Source organism: Diorhabda sublineata, chromosome 3 (assembly GCF_026230105.1).
Source record: "Diorhabda sublineata isolate icDioSubl1.1 chromosome 3, icDioSubl1.1, whole genome shotgun sequence".
NCBI lineage: Eukaryota > Metazoa > Arthropoda > Insecta > Coleoptera > Chrysomelidae > Diorhabda > Diorhabda sublineata.
The window spans coordinates 24,830,327-24,853,195 of NC_079476.1; the positions used below are offsets into that span (position 1 = coordinate 24,830,327).

A 22,869-nucleotide genomic window follows, 5' to 3' on the forward strand; every position below is an offset into this window, starting at 1 on the left:
AACTTTGTTATTTTAAATGGAACACCCTATATATTGATACATTTTTGAAATCTACGTAAAATTTTTGTATACTTTTGTCTAAAAAATGGATACTTTTTGAGTTATTAATTTTTTTGTAAAAAATTTGAATAGCAGACCCTTATAAATTATTTTTTTACGATGATACCCTTAAAGATATGAAAATGGTTTCTGTTCGGTTGCTTTTAGTAAGGTGAGACGTATTTGAATCTATGTTGAAAAATTTTCCATTTCATACAGGGTGTGTATAAAAAGTGTTCAAAGTTTAACTTCATAAATATCAAATTTCATTATTTTTTAAAATAGAACCACCCGGTTTTTTTTCTATTTTAATACATTCATGGGTAAAAAATAAGGCGAATTCATATATACTTTCCTATAGCTAAACCTTACCGTTATCCAGGTCTTAAATGTTTTCTGTAAATTTTTAGAGATGCAGGTGTGGTCTAAATTTTATTCCGGTTCTACCGGAAGTCGACCATCTTTGAAAATATTTTAGTTAAAAAGATCGTATTCGAAAACACAAACGTAAAAATAAAAAAGTACATATACAGATAGTTTTAACTCGTCGTGGGACACTCTGTATAAATTATATCCTGAATTGATTGAGGAATACAGAAAATAAATAATAAACAGGGGGCATTGTGATATGGGACGCTTTGTATAATTTTTTTTAAAATGCGAAAATCGACGATCAAACGTTTTTCCCAACACTCCCTCTGAAGAAATAAAAAAAATCAAAGAAAATATAACAAAGCCTGGATCATTATATCGATAACTTTAAAATCGTATTTAAATTTTTTCGCATACTTGTAAAAAAAAGTAAATCCTTGAATTTATTTTATTCTTGTTATGGGGGCCGATAAAAATTGATTTCTTCAAAAATTTCAATGTTGGAATGAATAAATCAGAAGTGACTACTGTGCCTTAATACGTGAACAAAAGAATATTGAAAATGTTTGAAGAAAAACGTAACAAGTTGAATGGGATGGTACAGCCCTTATTCATTACCCATATAGGACTTTACGATTGTCCTAGTATAGGCCCAGACTTGGTAGGACTTATCCAAACTTCAACTAGGCCATTATTGGTTTGCCAAGACCGGGTTTACCAGCGTTGGCTCAAGCTAAGCACCGTCGTTCAAGTCTGTGGGCTACTACGTGCAAATTTTTTTGATTTTGATAAAATCCAGTTATTTTGCTGAAAAATTTGATTTTGAAGTAAAGAATCAGGTACTTTTTGAATGTATCGATATTTAGAAAGCTTCTTATAAAAAAAATCGACCTTGGATCGATTGAACAATTAGTAAAAGGTAAATTAAAAACCTTCGTTGCTTTTATAGTCAGTAAACTTCTTAATTTTTGATTAAACACATTATTATTCATGCATTTATTTTTAATGATATTAACAAATATTTCTAAAACTATCGATTTTTTTTAAGTAAAACTTATTATTAGATATCCAAATCATAGTATAAGCACGTAGCGAATGAATCAGAAATAGAATGATGACGTTATAAATGATGTAATAATACCGGCTACGTTTATATTTCACCTTTTTTTTGTATCTGTGTTAATAGACCAGGGCTAAAGCATTTAAAAATGGTAAAAAGAGAAATAAAAATAGAAGTAGGATTAAACTTATCGGAAAATGAAGAAAATATAATAGAAATGAAAGAAATGATAGTTTACGGACGATCCGTCAAAACTGCAAGGCCTAGGGAAAAAAGTTAAATAGCAAAGATGTAGGAAATAGAAAGGTCTACAACTTTTGTATTCTAACTATTCTTAAAATTTATGTTTGGTTTTTGAATCTAAATTTAGTTGCATGATATTCACGAGTATGGTCTCAAAATTACCCGGCTTGACCTAGAGATGGCGGTAGTTGATTGAAGAATACCAATGTACGAGGTCTGGCTATTAAATAACGAGACTGCGCGCCTAGAGGGCGCCCTAGACGGATGGGGTATAAAACGAATAATGCGTACATGAAAAGCATCATGAGTATGTCGGCACGTGGCGTGTTAGAAATGTGTACAAAATAATATACCACGTGAACCGACGTATGGTATTTGTTGTCGTGGCGTGGCATGTTACTATTGGGTTTCGACCTTAATAGTTTCATCTTTCAATTTATATAGTAGATGTTCCTCATTGATCCACGATTAATCCAAATATATTTTACTTTGGTTTCGACTCAGTTCATGGTAATTCTTATTATCTAGAACCACAAACCTACAGTCGGAAATTATTTTCTACAGAAGAACGCATGTAGGTTAATCTTTCTTTTAAATGATTTTCTGTTTGAAATTTTGATTTTCCTGGACCTTAACGTGCTGTTTGTAACTCATTTCATTTCTATAATAACCCTGTAAATCGTGGATTTCCAAACACCAAAAGTTTTTGCAATACTGGTAAGTTAAATTTATTTAATCAAACCTTGTAAATAAACCAGCTGATACTCGTAATTCAGACATTATAGAAGAAAAATAAGTTGTAGCCACTGTGAATAATAAATGAGACTTGTGGGAGTCGCCTTGGCCAGGTATTTCAAACGCACGGGCATTCTGCCAACATAATCTACCTAAACACTTCGAAAAATGCAATTTACATACAATACCAGTTGAGCAATTAAGTATGTTGTTTTACAGTTTTACGAAATGCGTAAGTAAGTTTCGCGGCGGGAATTTACAAGTAGAACCATCGAGTGTATCTGATGTAAAAAGTGTTTAAAACCACCAAGTTTATGGCCAATCTCCAAAGACAATTTCGACATATAAATATGTAACTGTCACTTGTCAAATAAAACTACTCCTTGCCCCCATTTATTTTCACAAACAGAACATATCCATGTAACATAATCTTTGAACTCCATTTTTCCCTATTTCAAAATGATATTAATTTAAAATTTCGCAAACTTGTCAATTAGATTACAATGTAATAATTTCGTAACATTAAGGTAACGATAGTCCGGTCAAATAAGGTAAAAAAGTATTGGTCATATAACAAAATTTCCTACAAAGCTGATTTTGGTGGAGACCGTGAATTTACCATTAGAAAAAAGTCCCCACTGAATCCACGTGTGTTAAAAGAGTTTTATTCTAGATTAAAGATCAATATGTTGAGATTTTTAAAGTAAACGTTTTCATAATAAAAATAGATTAGACAAAAATTTTAAATCCTTAAATTATTTTCCAATAATTGTCTCTTATTCCCGGAGAAACAAACACTATGGATTATGTTTTGGATGAAATACGTGCTAATGTAGGAAAAGGGATTTATAACTTTTGACGGGTAGTATAAATACTACTGTGACTGTCAACGAACTTCAGTGCGCTTCTAAACCGGACGTAGAAACCTTTAATATTACAACTTATAACACCGTTGCAACGGTTAATAGGAAGTTGTAAAATACCAGAAACGTTTTTTCTCTCTCGTTTAACTACTAAATTTATATGTTACAGCAAGGAATCGGCGTAGAGATAGTAAGGATATTACCAGAAACGCATCCGCCCGTTTTGTCCAACATTTTCGCAGAAGCGGATTCTAAAGACGATGTGGTAAGTCGAGAACTACCGAATGTGTGTTTAATATTTGTCGCAAATATGTAAATTATAAAATAATACCAAATTTTCACGTCCTGACATTTAAATTTCAATATACCAGAAAAACGATTTGACTACAATATAAATACATTAAAAATTTGGAAATGTCCATTTCATTAAAGCTCAAAACATCGATCTAGCACGAATGTCTAATATTCAAGAAAACCTGGATTTTCCATAGCTCTCGCGAAACCGCCGCTCAACTATTAGAAGAATAAAAGATTCTGGACCTAAATAAACAAGACTACGAAATAGAATCCCAAGAAGTACCAGTTTTTAATAACAACACCACCACCAAGAGCTTCCAACCGGCGATGGAAATCAGAAGATTCGAGTTAGCAAAAATTGACGATTGGAGCACCAAGACCAAATGAACTGACGTTTGAAAACCACATCGACTTTATAGAGAACAAGATAAAAAAACTCATTTGATACTACACGCATCTACTGCCAAGAGGAATCCAAGGAAGCTCCAAGTTCAGCAGAACATCGATGTGTAAGACAAAATCCAAAAGATCTACCGACAGTTGGACAGAAGAAATCGTGGACGACATCGTCAATACAAAATCCAAAAGCTACGGATTCACTTTAACATCCAGATGATACTAAACCAGACAAGTACAAAAGGCATTTGAGGAAAACTGTTTGAGTTTGATCATAACCGGCAGTGCAGACATCGTTTGCTTTATCTAGAGGCTGATAAAAAAATATCCAACGAAAATATATTAACAGAAAACAAAATGAGTATACTTTTTTAGTAATTCAATGGTAAAATTACTGCTTGGTTAACTAAGTGAAAAAAAAGTTTTGAATTGAAGTCATTGTCAAAATATAATTTACAAAAGGAAATAATTACCATTTGATAATGATTAAAATGACCACAAATACTGTTTCGAAACTCAACCACAAAATCTAATTTGCAATTAGTCGATTATCTATACAGGATGTGACGGGAAAATAACGAATCTACTCCGTTTTGTAAAGTTTCCTTAATTCTATTTCAAATTTATGTACTTACTATTTAATAGACGTATGAAACACACGGTATATTTTATTAGCACTAATTAATTTATAAACTAATTGAAAACAAAACTAATGAATCCGGCGAATCCAGTTTTTTCTGTCTTGATTCTACCGAGGGTGTCTCGTAAGTAATATCTGTTTTCATATGTGAAAATTCGTACGCCGACCAATATATCATATCAATTATTATATTATGACCATTTAAACAAAATTCAGTCGTAAGTTCAAAACTTTTGTTTAAGAAATTGATAAGGATCAATTTATTATTGACACATCTTTATATTTTTGAACACAATTTGCTTCTTGATATGGTTTTGTGAATGGTTCACCATCGGTAGGGTTTGTTTTATCATAGAATGCTTCGGACTTCCCCGAAAATTTCGTTCGGCGGAGGATTCGAACCTCCGATCTCCGTGTTGGAAATAAAGCACTACGACTACACCGTTTTGCCCCGTTTCTGGAATTATTTTGGTTGTATTCTGCGAGTACCAGTTTTTACAAAAATTTATACCTATATTTAACCTTAGTTTTATTGTCACTTCTTTATAAGACATCTTAATCCGCATTTTTGACAATTTTTTAATCCCGATTCTGGGAGACTAATCTCCTATTCTATGAAAAGTACAATCGCTTTACATAATTTTAATAATTTGATGTATGAAATCATAACAATAAACAATGTTTTCTATCTGTAAGAAAAATATTAGATCCTTATTTCGGTACAACCCTCGTATTTGATGAATTTCATATATAGTACAGTCATTGAAGCGTTTTTGCTCCGAATTTTTTTACTGTGAACCGATTTGCATGAAATTTTGGAATCAGGCTCATCTTGCCCTTAACTTCAAAAGTGGAAATGATTTGAACACCGCATCCACCCTGGAGATGGTTGCTACCCCTTCTCGTTGGTGTAATTTTTTTCAAAACAACTTCTATAAACAAATTTTCTATAAAGTTTTTAAAAAGACCCAAGGTATTGGTAATTGAAAATTTGGAGTTTTTTCAAGTTTTTTTGCAAATATCTCCAAAAATATGCGTTTTAACGAAAATTTTATGGTGAAAAAATTGTAGCAGGTAAAAAACTGAACAAATCGTTTTTTTATAAAGTGTTCTAAGTGCAATATTAAGCGAGATATTAAAGATCAAAGCCGTTTTTTATTTTGTCTGAAATTTAATCGATTCAATGCCATCTAGCGGCGAACACATACATTTTAAACATTCTAATGAAATAGAATTTTGTGAGTTTAATGGATTTTAGCAGTTTGGCTGATTTAGGACACACGTTTTTCAAAAAAATCACGATTTTAATAAAAAAAATTTTCGAATTTTTAAAGAAACCACCTTTTCATAATATCTCAAAAATGATGAAAGATACGTATAAAAACATACTGATAAAAAATGTAGGCCTTTTTCTGACAAAAAATTTGGTTTCTTCTTTTTTTATGTCACACAAAAATTGACTGAGATATGATTGTTTAAAGAGCGCGCGGCAGCGCAATCACAGTCTCTTTCGAGCCCTTTGACCCTTCACCGTTTTAAAATAAAAGGTTTATCACTATATATTGTAATGAAAAAAGTTGTAGCTCTTTAAATTACCTTTAAAATGGTTCTTTATAAGTTGTGATAGCATCAAAATTCAAGGAGTTTTGGTCCAAAAACTAATCGTATTTTTGTATTACTAATTCAATCTGGTACAATTTTAAACAACTTGTAAGTTTATATTTTATTCAATAAATGGTGATTTCTTAATCTAATCTAAATAGGGTTTTAAGGTTTTCTAGGGGTTGAAATTGATTTTATTATTAGGTAATTGTGTCAGAAAACACTTTATAATTTCACCCCTTAATATTAAACAAGTTTCCTAGTGATAAAATGGCTCAATGTCAATTTTGCCATTAAGGGGTTGTTTACACCCCTTAAAAATAATAGGCGGAGCTTAGACCATTTCCACTTTTGAAGATGATTTTCGACCAACAATAATTGGGAACAACCTATGTCTGCGTCGAAATTTCGCTGGCGAACTGTCTTAAGAATAGTGTGTCTCAACATATCAATCCATATTTAAATATATTTCCATCAAAACGGCAATCGATTTACCACACATAATAAATTATTATTACTTCAATAGTCATTCGACTTTGGTCGGTAATACAACAAAAAATATGACCATGAACATCTAATAGTATGTAAAGAGAAGCCCATTATCATGATGAAATTATACAAAATTAACCTTTCCAACCTATTCAATTACAATTATATAGTTTGTTATTCAAATCAAAAGATGGTATCATTGTAATATACAGATTGTCCTAATTGTCTAGTATCCTAATGGGAAAGTTGTTTTTTAATGGATACAAATTTAATATCTTCGAAATTATATCGAGAGTGAATCTAATTCCGCTAATATTCTTTTTTTCCTCTTCTTTTTGAGGTACCGGAAAGAGATTCATTTTCTTTTTTTTTCATCTTATACGTTCATTTCAATTGGGGTTTTTCCTTTTTTATCTCCTTTAACTGTTCACTTTCTTCTCATCATATCATTATTCTCTTCTTCTCAAATAGCAATCATTTAATCATGAATATCTTTCATGCTAAATAAATATAAAATAAAGAAGTTTTCATTATTAAAACAAATTGTAAATCGATATTCAAATGATCTATAAATTCATCACAGTATTATTTAGATGAATACTAAAATAAGGTCGAAATTAATTTTTATATCAACGCTATATTAATTAAAATACACCTAAAATCGTAAGAGAACCATCTAATTGTTCTAAAGATACATAGATGTGACAAATATTGTGATAAAAGAATCAAGAATTATGGTGTTAATTTCTTTCTTTTCGTCACTATTTTATATTAGGTAATTAATTGAACAAAAATATCAAAATAAATATTATTTCATTGTAAACTCACTGGAATGAAATTTTTTGCAAAAACTGTCTTGGTTTCCGGTTGTCAAGCATTAAAGAAAGTAAATAAACATGCACCACAAAGTGTCCTAACTGTTCGGTGCTAGTAACTGAAAATATATACATTATAAAAAATGTTTACGTAATACTTGAAACATTGTATACAAATTTATTTCCCACGCTGAATGGAGACACATTAAATTATAATCCAAATGACCTATTTCGTTTTTTGTATATGATTGAATTTATAGACGTACTTTACTAGAGCCTTTCAAGTGTACATTTTGTATTTCCATTTGAGTTTATAAATAAAAACATATACATAACCTAATTATTTATTTCTCCAAAGTTTCAATACCACAGTATCACAAATTAAGATTAATGGGAATTTACATACCAATATACTGGTGTAGAAAGATTTTTACTTGGAACGAAATAAAAAATAATTACTAATTTTCTCACAAATTTACATTTGAATTAACTAACAATCAAATCAGCTGATCGAATCTTCTTCTTTGTTGATTTTTATTTCATTTATTTAATTCAAGTGGAAGATTAATAACCACATTATGACTAAATTTCGTTGGTGCTGAACATATTTCTATGCTTTTTATTTTTCTATGGTGAACTACAGGACAGTTGTTGATGTCGAAAAAAGAAGAGGATAAAGAAAAAAGCGCGGGATATGTCGAAATAATGGAATTAACTAGTCGTTTGAAGAAATAATTGACTAAGATCGTATTATTTGTTTTGAATAACATTATCAAGTGAAAGAATCCAATCGAGCATTGGTGAAATCTCGAAAGTTAATAATAGCCTAGATGCAATAGTTTTGCATAATATGAGATCTGCATCGTATGTATTGTTTGTAAGACATTACATACAATTCCTTGTTTTGTTGACTTTATTGAAATTGTCTTACTCTATTACGTCCTTTAAGTTCATTTTCAAATGTTCTATTGGTGCAGTAAATTTAGTGACAATAAATTGTATAATTTAAGAAACAAATTTGAACAAAACATTTTGATTTTCATGTTTTATAAGACAATTCTTAAGTTTTTTCCTGGCCTTCTTACTGAAAGCTTTTTTGATTCATATATTATAGTTTATATATCGATGCCAATATTTAAACTGCAAAATTTTTAATCGATCATATATTTTTTTCACATTTGTCTATATATAACGTTTGTCGTCGTGAAGTTTTTTAACGTTTCGACTCAATAACGGCTTTCATTGAAATATTTTCAAATGTTTCGTATTCATAATCTCATTTCTGATAAACCATTTTCATTTATACGTTACTTAATCACATCCATTCTCAAATAAACTTATTTTTCTATGTAAAAAATTACTATAATGATTGTCTCGATATCCTGTAAATTTTCATGTCATTTATTTTAATGTTTTCGCTCTTTTTTTCTACATGTTAAAAACATAATATATTTGTCTCTTATTACAGACAATAACCTGCGATTGCGAATGCACCCCTGCTTTGCAACTGAAGAGCTTCAGACAGAAAGGCGAAAAAAACGAAACGTCGCATTACCGCGTCAACGTCAACCGTTTTAGAGGAAGACTAAATATTTTCTGCGTTTCAGAGAAACTACGTGCTAACGTTAAATGTGACGGATGGCCTGAGATCAAAATCGCTCTCGCTCCTGTAGGAAATATTAAAAATAATCTAGACGAATCGCAATTACAGGAAGTAATCATGTAAATAACTGATTTAATTACATACATAGTTTATTCCAACCAATCAACATCTTAGATCCCGAGTAGTATATTTAATAATTATTTTTATAACACTCGGTATAACATTGAAGTTTCATTTATTTTACATATTAAATATTTCAATTTGGCTCCTTCATCAGTTTGACTATCAAACGGTGTTGATGAAGAAGACAAACAAGTCAATACTTCCGTATTAGATTTCTCTAATTTCAAATAAGTAAATAATAATTTTAAAAGAATAATTAAATAAGACACTAGATATGAATTTTTAGTCGATCAACTACAAATCTCATTGTAGTGGAAAGCAATTTACATCATCCAGTAACTTCAAACATTAAATAGAGTTTTTGAAACTAATTCTTTGGTTGGTGATAAAATAAATTTCTCCTTACCTACAATTGGTATGTAATGAGTGTAATAATTTCAGAGAAATTCTAACTGATGCTCTGAGGAATACCGAAGTAGATTTGAACCTTTCTCAGTATCCCACTTGTCCGAGATTGGTGAGACATGTTGCTTTACCAGGACAAATTTTACCTGTTCATTATGACAGTATGGGCACAGTAAGTAAATTCATTTATTTCAGAAACTCTCGAACTCTTATAATACCAGAACACCCATCAAATATCTCAAATCAAAAATATCAAATAAATTTATGTCAGGACACTGTAATTCAAAAAGGACAAATATTTCCAATGTGAATATTTTTTTCTCTCTATGAAAGTTCCTCTTACAGATCTTCAGGCCGTTGCCTTTTTTGGTCTTATTCCTTGGGGGTTGCAAGACTAGTTTTGACGTTATTTGATCTCATCTGAACAGTTTAACAACCCTCATTCGGGCTTGAGACCTAAACTGAAGACAACGTCAAAGAGCGTCGCTATTTGGTTCTGGTGCCGCTCCTTGACACTGTCTTCCGTTCGGGTCTCAAGCCCGAGGGTTGTTAACTACTCTGATGAGATGTAATAACGTCGAAACTAATCAGTAGCTACAACTTCTCATTGCAATCGCGAGCCATTGGGGATGTTAATATCGATAAAAATGTCGAAAAAATTTATTTAATAAATGATTCATTTAAATAATATCTTATATTGTCTTTTTCTTCATATGGATTTACAGGTTTTCAGTAAGGAAAATTTACCTATAGAAAGGTCTGATCATAATTTTATTTTTTCATTCTCTTTTTTCTTAATTCGTGAGCCCCTTCCAAACTAAGAAGCTGAAACCGTGCCGGACAGTAAATTAATTTTGTGTATCGAAGAAAAATTAATGACAACAATGAATTAATTTCCATTTTTATAAAAACGTGTGTCATATTCGATAATTTTTTTTATATGTTTAGGGAAACATTAGCCCAAGTTACACTTCAACCCCCAATCACTTAGCTGCAGGTGCGCGACAAATACCAGGTGAAAAACGACTTTTAGTGAAAGTGGTACGAGCGGCTCAATTGGGTGCCACACAAGGCTGTGCTGAACCTTATTGTGTGGTGGAAATGGACGAACCACCACAAAAAAATCAAACTGCTGTGGCCAAAAATACCGATTCGCCACAATGGGATGAACACTTTTTGTTGTAAGTACAAATAAACATCTTTTAAAACTTCTCTCGTATTTTTCTATTATTAGAAAATTTTAATATTTAAATCATTGTTTAAAACATTATTTATATTGGAAATAAAACTTTTTTTATATGTAATGAAATACGTTACTCTGAAAATAATGATAACGACGCCAGTGGAATTTTATCACAATCATTAAACTCTGCTGAGATTGATATTTTCGTAAAATAAAATCAACGAAATTCAACTGAAAGATGACAGTTCAATATTTACTTCTTTTATTATTGTTGGTCTTTTTACTTTGAAGCATACAGCTAATATACAACGGATTTTTAACATAGCAGCCACTAAATAAAATCTAAATATCCCAAGTGTAAACGAAATCATCGTGCGTGTATCACGAAAAAATACATGCTTAACGTTGGTATAAGTTTTCGGTGTTGTCAGATTTATTGTCAACAGAACTACTTGTTTTTGTCTTTGTTTTTTTATTTACATTATATAGTAATTATTATTCTATTACACCTAATAATTAATTATTCTTTTATAGGTAATTCATTATTACTGTTTTCATAATTATCACTTCTATTTCTTATTGGTAGCCTTGGAATATAATTATATTCAATTTAAATTTTATATCAATAACTATTATAGGAAAAAACGAGGAAAGAATATAAAACATCTGTCATATTATTTGTTTACAAATAAAAATGTTAACCTTTTAATAAACATTTATAACATATAAATATATTGTATTGAAGTTCTGCAGTTCATTTTTTAGGATTTCTATTATTGTTACAGTGATTTATCCCCCAGTACAGCGGAGCTACTTTTCGAAATATACGATCACGCGGTGAAACCCAACAGATTCTTAGGTTTAGGGATAGTAGGAGTAGAAGAACTTTTGGTAAATCCATCTCAAAGACAGATCATATCTTTACAGAGTAGGCCGTACGAGAGCGATCCAGTGTCAGGAACTTTAACTGTAGAGGTAAATTGAAAATTAATCCTACCAAAAATTGAAAATTTTTGTGTATATTTGTTCGCAGTTTTTATTCATAGAAGGTGCTGATATACCGAACATAAGTGGTGGACAACCTTATAAAATTAAAGAGACAATAAGGACGCCTTCTCCTACGACGAATAAGATTAGTCCTATAGGTAGTACTACTTCAACGTTCCAAAATGGTGAGTAATACCTAATAGTGGAAAATTAATTTTATAATAATAGTAATTTTAAATTTTTATCTTTTCTTTATAGCTAATACCACTTGAGTATTATTATTCGTTACCTTATGTTTTACTTATTTAATTCTGAAGCTTTTCTACCTCTTCGGGCGTAAAAATGCTTCAATTAAGTTATTAAGTTTCCATTCTTTTCTATCCTGTGTCTTATATTTTATTTCTTGCCATCTTAATTACTTCTGTCCAACTTCTCTTCGGTCTTCTCTGTTTTTGCAGATTAATTCTTCATGTATCCTCAATATTAATCGTTCTTCTCATATCATGACCAAACCATGTTAATTGTTCTTCATCTATTTTGTTTTGAATACAAATTATCTCTTATACTGTTATTCCTTCTTTCCTGTTAGTATTCAAAGATTGTTCTCACTTAGATTGATAGATTCAGTAGATCTTCCCTGGTTATAGTTTCCCAGAAGAGTTTTTGTCTGTCTAAGCCTTTGTCGGTTGTCCCAACAATTGGTTTTGCTCGTATCTACTTTCTTATCCAATTCTTTTTCTATTGTTCTGTAGCTAATATCATAGAAGGGTTCAGGTCCCATGAAGGGTTTAGAATATTAGCACCCCGATAACTGTAATTTATTAGTTTTTACTTGGTTTTTCAGATTCCATTACAAATGGTAATCATTCCCCCCAAACGGGATACAGAGACTTAGATAGAAGTAAGATTAATACGAATACGAATACCTTGGTCATTCATAGCATGCAAAGGGTATGTTATTTGATTTAATTCTAATAATTAATTGAAATAATTGAGGTTGTGATAATTAAAATTAACACAGTTTTTTTATGTTTCGTTTGGAATCTATCAATATAAAGAGAAATTAAATTAGAAAAAAATGATTAAATTTATGTTCGTACCAATTGTTTATTTAGTTTGTAGTGGTTTGTTGTGCTTCTAAATTTTAGTAATTTTCAAAATTGTTGTAAAAATTGCAGCCATTGAACAAAATCTAATCATCATAAATATAAATGAGACTATTGCACATATGTCAGGGGAACATTACCAACTTTCCATCTTATGTGGTTCATGTAACATTCTTGATGATTTGCAAATTTTCTTGTTGGTGTTTATTCAAAGTACTACATATTTTGGAAGATATCCAGCTTCTCAAAAAAAGTTTTGTTAGTTGAAACCAAAAACTAGTCATTTTTGGCTTAACAATCAACCCAATGTCATTCAGATCAATTACATGATTGGAAGTCTTTAGGAAAACTAACTTTTAATCTTATGTGGTCCATGTAACCTTCTTGATGGTTTACAAATTTTCTTGTTGGTGCTTTAATTACAGTTCTACATATTTTGGAAGACTTCCAGCTTTGTAATATAATTTAATTGGAACCAACTTATCTGAATGTCTCAATGTCAAGATAATAAAAGTACAATTAGATTATTATTTTTGTTAATATTAAAATTGGGACCAACATATAACCGTAATCGAATCAATCAGGCAACTTAATAAACGATTAAATTCACAAAGTATCCTTTAAAAAGATATAATGATTACTAACCTATAAATTTGTTCTAATTTTAGCAACCTTCCCAAAGGCTAGTGAAGGTAAGAGTACATACAAATAATTACTTGTGTGTTTTTAACGTCTAACTGTAAAACTGGATGGGATTTTTCCAATTTGAAAAGCCTCAAAAAGTTTTAAAAACAAAAACAGTAATATGTTTTCAAAAAATCTCAATCGAAGAAAATTATTCGAAATATCCCAAATCCAGTTTTGTGGCTTTATTTTTTTTTTGACTTGTGTATGCATTTTTTCTTTTTTCAATTAACGCAAGGTTGAATTAAATAACGGTGCTTGGAAAGAAATTGAAACTATCGAAGTGAATCCGGAAGATAAGGAAATAATTGCGGTAGAAGAGAATCAAGAAACTAATGGAAAGTTGCCTACTGAAAGAAATGGTACAACTAATGGTGAAAGTAAGGATGTGATGAGTGATAGTGCAGCATCTAAGGTTTGGCTTTTTTTTTCTATTTTCTTTTTACTAACCTTTCCAATATTTCTTAGCAATGACAATGGTTAATGAAAGACAAAAATGATTTGATATTCTATACCGACTGTATTTAAACTTTGTTTGTATAAATTAAAATGCACAGTCACTTATATTTCAGTTAGTTTTAGTTTGTGTTTTAGATAAAAGAGAGAAAATATTAAAAGTATTATTTGGTTAGGTTATGTTTATGGTATATTTTATTCAAATGGTTTTTTCTTTCCCTTTTTGTTCCCTATTCCTTCATTTGGTCTCTTCGATTATTTTTTTAATGGTTTTTCCAGTTTTAATACCCTACCAATCCAAATTTTTTTGCTTCTTTTTCTTTTATTATTAATTCTTGTTTTTTTTTTGTTAATTTTCTAATGTCTTCATTCTATTCTTGTTCCAATATTGTTCTCAAGTGTTTGTTGCACCTAATTGTGTTTCAAATTTTTTGGTAATTACCGAATTTTTTCAGACAAATTGGAGATTTTGTTTTTATTTTTCGAAAATAATGATCAGTGATGGGAATTAATAGAGATACATGTCTTTGGTGTGTCTAATAAGGGTTCGTCTACCTACTTTTCGTCTCCTATCCCTTTCTTTATCCTCTCTACTATTTTCTTAGTCTCCTCAATTTATTTCAATGCCAATTCGTTTTTTTTATTTTCCTTTGTCTTCCCCCCTTTTTTCTTAGTCTTTGATTTCAATTAATTCCAGTTTTTTTTTATTATTAATTCTTGTTACTTTTCTTATCTGTTTTCATTTTATTCTTTCCCATTTAGTTTTATTCTCTGTTCTTCTCAAGTGCTATTTTGTATGTTACAAAAATAATGATTAAAGGTGGAAATCAATTTATATAGATGTCTATCACGTGTCTAATGAAGGTTCAACTCCTTGTACCCATTTCTTTAATTTTTTGTTCCCTTTTCCTTCCTTTATCTTCTCCCCTTCTTTCTTAGTCTCCTCAATTGATTTTAATGTTAATTCCAGTATTTTAGTCAATATTATATCTGTCTTCATTCCATACAGATTTAGAAGTTATTTTATTTTCTCTATTATTAATTCTTGTTACTTTACTTCTCTTATATGTCCTTTCCCATTTAGTTTTATCACCTATTCTTCTCAGGTGTTCTTCTGCATGTAATTTTGATTCTATTTTACAAAATAATGGTGGGAATCGATACATGTAGATGTTAAAACAGGATTCAAGTCATTCTTATCCAAACAACTATTTTTTGTTCCCTGTTCTTTCATTCGTTCTATCAATTTCTTTTCTAGTGTCCTCTTTTGCTTCGTAATCTATTCGTTTCCATACTGTACCCATTCAAGTATTTTTTGTTCTATTATTAATTCTATTTGTATTTTATCCTATCCGGTTTAGCTCAATTCTTTTTGCATCTATTTATGTCTCAATATCATATTATTTTTTCCACATCCTTATCAATATTTTTGAGGTATTTGAAACTTTGTTCTTTTTATTTTTTAAAATTGTCAAAGCCTTTTTGTCGAAAATACTGAATTAAGTGACTCGGTGTATACAACACACTCTGATAATTTAACAAGATATTTTATACTTATTCAATAATATTATTTTTTTAGCCTGGAGAATATAGTTATACCGGTCCGTCCCCAGTACAAAATGAATCACAATCGTTCGAATATAGAGGTAGACCTAGAAAACGTAGAGACTTTTTTGGAACTATCAAAAGGCGATTGGGTAAATCCATGAACAGATCGAAATCAGCTGGTCCTGAAAACGATATCGGTCGAGATGATTCATTGAACCGATCAGTTTCAGCTGACAGAGGACGACACGACGAAAGTAAGTACCTACACAATATATCATCAGTGAAATTTTTTTTTAGGCGACTGTCTTGTGGTAGAAAGTTTCTCTGCGAATTTTTCTTACACATCTTCAGTCCATAGTCTTCTTCTTTGTAGTAGGGGGATCGAAACAGTGTTGATTAGTCAGTTGCTATTGTTTGTACAGAAGTCTTTGTGTCGGTTCTTATGATATCGTTGATGAATGTTACATTTAGATCGTTGAATATGTTAAATTTGAGACATACAATGGGAAGAGGTGCAGCATTCGCAAAATTTAAATCCAAATGACTCAATTAGTGAAATGAAAAAAAAATGTCACTTATTAAGGTTATAGTATGGAACTATAACAAATGAATCTAATCAGCATTATGAAGATAATCAAATTTGCTCAACTTTTGAGGTTTTAATTGTTAAACACTATCATAGACAAATTATATTATTAAATAATAATTTCAACTATATTTGTTTTTAGCTGCTTCTCGCCATATCTCTATTCCTATTCTTTCTAAATCTTCTCTACATGCTTCTATCCACTTTTTCCATGGACGTCTTCTTTTCCTTTTCACTGCTTTTTCCCTTAATAAGAATTGTAATGTATCTTCGGATTAACCAATGAAGGTTGACCATATTCTTTGCAATAAAACTCATTTTTTACTTAATCAACCGAAATTTTAATTCTTAATATTTAATCAATAATTGTCTAATCGTGTTAATTGGTTAACTCTTACAAAATGGTTGTTTCTTTGTCTGGGTTATGCTAGAATGCCAGTTTTCTATTCCTATTTTTTCTAGGTCTTCTCTATATGCTTCTATCCACTTTTCCTCATTTCCTTTTTGCTATTTCTCCCCTTAGTAAAGATCTGATTATTCATTCTCTGATAATTTTTGCTTTGACTACTTAACCAATCTCATTTTGACCATAAAGTGTTTTGATCTCCGACCACGTTTTTCTTCTCTACCGTTTTGCTCCTCCACTCCTCCGAAAATTCTTTCTCTCCCATATGTTTATTTTATTTTCTTCTTTTTTATTCATGATTCAACACTTGCTACCATACAGTATCATGGGCTGTCCATCTGTTCTATAGGGCGGTCCTTGAAATATCTTTTGATGTTGATAGTCCTCCTAGGGCTCCAAACGTTTTGTTCTCTCTCGCCCCTAACCTAACTTAACTTAACATGACCTAACCAAATGTTTTGTTCCCTCTCGTTAGTCTTATTAGGTATATCACTAAATGATCATTTTTTGTGATCTCTTCGATAGTTTTAGGAATAATTTCTTTGGTATCGTCTCAATATGTTATTGTTTAATTTATTAGGTTATCGTCTCAATGTACCTGGTCAACGTTCGATGGACGAAACTTCTAGAAGGTCCAGCCTTTCGGAAGCATCGGGTATGAGTAGTGCTTCGACTAGAACGTATATAAACGAAGCCAGTACTTTGGTGCTAGAAACTATAGAAAACGGTATCAAGAAACATTATTTAGTACCGTTGTCGTTAGCTCAAAAATCAAAATGGCGAAAAAAAGGCACTAAACTTCATATTTATAATGATCATACGTTTGTTGCCAAACATCTACAAGGGTATGGTTAACAAAATATTTTGATTAAATAAATAAATTATTTATTTAATTCCAGCGGTACGGTATGTCAAGTGTGCGGTAAAAATATCGCTAGAAGGTTCGGTAAACAGGGCTATGAATGTAGGGATTGTTTGATCAAATGTCACAAGCACTGCCACGTAAAAGTGAATGATAGTTGTCCAACGTCGACCATTCACAGTGTAGAACTGTAAGTATTCATAAATATTTCCAAAAAAAATCGTTAAATTAATTTTTAAATTCTTTCTATGGGTCTATGCTACCGGTGTTGAGCGACTAACTGGTAAGATTTATATGTGTGTGGTTTTTTTTTGATACTATTACTTGTGCTTTTTAATTTTTTTTACAGTACAGAAATGGTAGATCTAATGATAGATAATTGTTATTTGATGTGTGTACAAAATCTTGTGTTGATATTTTAAATTGAAGAATCACTATTTAATTCTTCTTCTCTAGAACCCGTGTGTTCTTTCTAGTGTGAGAGTATTGTTTTCCCCTGTCTTTTTCCTTCCTGAACTAATTGTTGTAACCATGTTTTCCTTTTCTCCCGTATGAACTCATTATATATAATCTTTATATATCTTAAAAGCGCTTTCGACTCAATAAATAGATAGTTTTAGAAACACTGAAGGTATCTAGAAAATTGAAGATTGTTGGGTTGTATTACAAAACACGAAAGCCGAAGAAAGATATCTAGGAATACTAACAGAAGAAATAAAAATAAACAAAGACGACCGGATCTCTCCAATCCTGTTTAATCTTATTTTAGAAAATGTAATGAGAAAAGCAAAATTAAATAATAAAAAATATTATAATGAATCGAATACAAAATGTAGCAAATTGGAAACAGAAACAAGAGAATTCGGTTTAGGAATAAACCAAGAAAAACTGAATACATGAAGATAGCAAGTCAAGATGAAAGAGGAATGGACCGTCTAAGGACAAAGAAGCTGCTGCTTAACCATAGGACACCCTTCTAAAGAAAGAATAAGAGAAATAGTACAAAAAGGATATCGAACATTTGGAAAGAATGAGAAGTTATTTAAAAGCAAGAAAATTAGAAAAAGAACAAAATAAAAATATATTGAACATTTATTTCTTTAATATCTTATTTCTTAGACCTTTTGATATGTTTATGCTTCTAAATGTTCTTGATTTTAAATCTTTTCTGATTTAAAATTAGTTTCTTTCATATTTTTTTAAAGATAGTTAAAAATTTGACGTTTCGACTTCTTTTAGTCAAAATATTTTGATAAAAACATGGAAACAACTGTCAAATAAAAAGGAAGAAGATAATCGATATAAAAATACTGAGAACCAAATATTAGATTAGATGGATAGGGAATATTGAAGAAAAATAGAGAAATAGAAGAAGACTTGGGAGGAGAAATTATTAAAAAGTATATAAAAGCTCATATACTCAAGACACATCATGAGAAACCTACATAAAGAGTGAGGAGGATAACCTCTACGACCTAGAGGTAGACCAAAAAATACCTGGAGAAAGCAAATTGAAGAATACAACAGAATCTTGGAAATGGTAGACTTGAAAGCAAAAATCAGAAGAGGACGGAGAAAGTTAACAAACGAAGCCAGGACCAACAAAAAAACTGTAACAACAAGAATAAGGGGAGTAATCCACCCCATTAAAGGGATTTGTAGAGGCTTAAAACGTTAGCCAGAGTCCAAGAGATTGAGCGATATAATAATGAATGATGATGAAGCAAGGAATTGAAAGGTATAATGATGAATGATAATGATCCAAGATATTGAACGGTATAATGATGAATGATGATAATCCAAGGGATTGAATTGTATAATGATGATTGATGGTGATGTTTCACTTGAGATTTTAGAACTTTTATTGATTAAAAATATAATTATTTTCTACTTTTTTGCTTCTATTTTAAATGTTTTTTATCATAACAAGTTAATTCATTTAAAACGACCGTTTAGCATGTCTACTAACAAAAATTGGCTGATTTTAATACATACATACTTTGTTTTGGCTTTCTTCCAATCTAGTTTTTTCCAAAATTCAATTTAGATGTTAAAACAGCTACTTTAATTATCAACTTTTATGAAAGTATCCAAATATAAAAAAAAACTTATTTATTGTTATATACCATATTTTATTTTAATCATTTTAAAATATTTTTAACCTACTTGTACTTCAGAGAAGTATATAAATTTCATAAAGAATAATTAAATTGACAATTTCATAAAAGTTAGAGTCTACTAAATTGAAAATAAAATCAAAAATTATGTGATGTATTAAAACTATATTCAAAAACGTTTTTATGGTTCCAAAAAATATGTTTTTTTTTGTTAAATGAAACAACGACAAAAGGTTTTGTTCAATTCTAAATTTATTTCAAATTTAACAAGATGACTGCCGTGTGTATTAGAACTTATTAACCTACCAATGTATGAAAATATTGAACCATCTATAAACGGCAGTGAACGTATTAAAGTGCTTTGGATTGATCTTAATAATAATAATAATAATAATAATATCAAGATCCTCTCTTTGATATACAGGGTATTAATGTTTTTACAGCTCTTACATCACAAATCCATTGACGGACAAGAATTTCTCCTTTTTTTAAAATCTCATCACCACGGTTACCATCTACTGTTTTTTATGGTTAGTTTTACAATTTACACGATTACAGGAAAATCTATTTTCTTTTTTACAAACTGGATAATTTACATAATAACAATATGTATATGTAGTCAATGTGAACCGTCTGGTTTGATTCGATTTAAATTCATTCATATTTCGAAATATTGTTCTGGTAAGTTGGAATTATCAGTTGAACATACCATTAAATGAACAACTACACTGTACCACATTACGGTATTCGATAAGTTATAGTCTTAAGAAACGGATTTTGATTCTGATGATGATAACTTGGCCATCGAAACTTACCACAATATAATTGTGTGTTAGTGTAGTAAATAAATGTTTTAACGATATATTTTCCTGTAATCCCTTAAAACATAAGCACAATAGCTTTATAATGTTCAAAATCTGTGTTAATTTTCTCGTTTTGTGTTTTTTTTAATATTGATATTATTTTTTATGCTTGTTTTTCATTAGATATGATATAATTTTGACAAATTTTATCAGATTAATTTATTTGTATATAAATTTGTTGTCTGTTTTTTTTTATATTTCGGGCGATGTATCATCGACTAATTCACCAATAAAAAAAAAATTAAAATCTTATTCGAAATGTTATTGATGTTTATTCGAAAATAAGAGGCTTAAGTGGTTTTGATTCAAGCATTAATGTAAACTGAGTATTTGCCGCCACCTATCAAAAAATTTTGAAACCTTAAACATAGAAAAATTGAAAACTTTTGAAATTGTGTCTCTTACGTTCTCAATTTATTCAAATACCTTACACTACACTAACTTATAATGACTCACTATCACTAAACAACTTGAATAATTTATTTACATTCTTCGGTTACTCTTCTATTTAATTCAGTTCTCTATGACTATGTATTATAAATTATACTAACTGCGCTACACAAACTTCTTACATATCCCAAAAGAAATTCTCGAAAGTTCTAAAAAATAAAGAAACATAACAAATAATAATTAGACATTCATAGAAATTAGTTCAAATAAACATATATAAACCGCCTGCTATAATAAAAACTTGTATAAAAACAACATCGCCTCCGCCGAATTTTAAAATTCCACTAAATCCAAACAGGACCGGCATCATGGCGAAGAGGAGTGCTTAACAATTATCGATTGATAAAATTTCAGTGACTTTCAATCTGCTTCCAATAGAATTAGATCCAATAATTTCGTATAAATTGATATTGGTTTAAAAAATTTCTGACTATTCTAAAAACATTTTAAAAATAATACCAAACAAATTATTAATTGTTTGTGATGATACATTGCCTGCTTTTATAAATCTCGTGTCTTATTGGAAGACATCCAGTTATAAAAACATTAACCTTACGTGTTGAAAAATTTATATCTATATATGTACGAGGGATGTTCGTCAAGTATGTTTCATTTTTAAATAAAAAACAACCCGTACAGATACTATCTGTATAGATTGTGTGCTTCACTATCACTATAGAATCGCTTATATGTACCCTTCAAAGTTATCTCACTTCTGATGGGAAACATTAATCATGTAGTTAAGTGCTACCAAGTGTCCATTAACGTATCGTCCCGGATTACCTAATTTTGGTCTTATATCAATGTGACTGCGAAGAAAATAAATTTACTTACCTTACTTCAAGTTACTATTGTACTCGTTAATATTTATTGTATAGTGACCGCTCTTAATGGGAACCAACGTCATAGTTAAGCTATCCAAATATCCCTTAGACACTTGAAGTTCCATTGACGTATCAAATTACTTTTTTTTATTTTATATTAACGTATCGTTTCGGATCACCTAATTTTTGTCTTATATCAATCATTCATTAATCTACCTACCAAACAAAATTATTATTGTATTCAATAAGATTTATCGTATACCGATCGCTTCTAATGGGAAACAACGTCATAGTTAAGTGATTCCAAATGTCCCTCAGACACTTAATAGTTTTGACATCCAACTCACAACAAATCCAAAAATTAAGGAGTTGTATACATTATGGTCCTAAAAATTCATACCTTGCCAAATATAAATAAAAAAACCCCTAATTTCGGTAAAATAACCTTCAAGTTATCTGCCTCTTTTATTTTCTATTTCCATTTCTTTACCTTTCAAGTGACCCTTGTTGGAAATTTAAAGATATGTCAATGTGATTTATTTTTTTTATCATTTCAAACCAGTGAAATGACGTGCATCTAATCAATGCCGAATTATATTGTTCTACGGTACTGTTACTAGGATAATTGAACTTAATTTACGAATAAACCTCGTATAAAAAATTATATTACGAAAGTATATGAATGTTTTTTTTTATTTTTGGTAAATTACAAGTGCCTTTTTTTAAATTGCTTATGTCAATAATAGAACGTCATGTGATTATTCTAGTAATTATGTTAACATAAAATATTCAAAAATTTATTTCGCTTGTTAATGTTGAAAACAGTTGAATCATTATAAACTGATCTAGTGTAATCACATTCCGTACGACCTAATTTACCGTTTTTACCAAGCTACAATTTTTAATGAAAAAAAAATTACTTAAACAACTTTTGTTAAATTTTAAACAAAAATAAATCGAATACTTTTACGAATTCAGTTTTATTTCCATATCCTCGCTCATTTCGTCTCATTACTCCTCAATCTCCGATCCTCAACATTGAGAAGACATGACCCCGAAATTCTAATAGAAATAAATTAATCTTCCAATTGATAACGTATTGTTCTTTTTTCATA

At 30.0% G+C, this 22,869-nt stretch overlaps 1 protein-coding gene across 3 annotated transcripts in view; it reads left to right on the plus strand.

Moving 5' to 3' along the window:
- Positions 1 to 22,723, plus strand: part of LOC130441491 (phospholipid transfer protein C2CD2L) — a 38,200-nt gene extending 15,477 nt beyond the window's left edge. Inside the window, exons 3-16 of one of the 3 annotated variants that reach the window (XM_056775200.1) lie at positions 3,482 to 3,577; positions 9,020 to 9,273; positions 9,719 to 9,854; positions 10,631 to 10,863; positions 11,651 to 11,840; positions 11,899 to 12,037; positions 12,697 to 12,803; positions 13,627 to 13,650; positions 13,881 to 14,057; positions 15,678 to 15,900; positions 17,219 to 17,483; positions 17,538 to 17,690; positions 17,753 to 17,783; positions 20,061 to 20,169. In XM_056775200.1, coding sequence (XP_056631178.1) covers positions 3,482 to 3,577; positions 9,020 to 9,273; positions 9,719 to 9,854; positions 10,631 to 10,863; positions 11,651 to 11,840; positions 11,899 to 12,037; positions 12,697 to 12,803; positions 13,627 to 13,650; positions 13,881 to 14,057; positions 15,678 to 15,900; positions 17,219 to 17,483; positions 17,538 to 17,690; positions 17,753 to 17,780 — 2,025 coding nt within the window. In that variant the 3' untranslated portion in view covers positions 17,781 to 17,783; positions 20,061 to 20,169. Of the gene's footprint in view, positions 1 to 3,481; positions 3,578 to 9,019; positions 9,274 to 9,718; positions 9,855 to 10,630; positions 10,864 to 11,650; positions 11,841 to 11,898; positions 12,038 to 12,696; positions 12,804 to 13,626; positions 13,651 to 13,880; positions 14,058 to 15,677; positions 15,901 to 17,218; positions 17,484 to 17,537; positions 17,691 to 17,752; positions 17,784 to 20,060 lie in introns of all 3 variants that reach the window. The other 2 variants (XM_056775199.1, XM_056775201.1) reach the window with 2 other exon arrangements.
- The last annotated feature ends 146 nt before the right edge of the window (positions 22,724 to 22,869 follow it).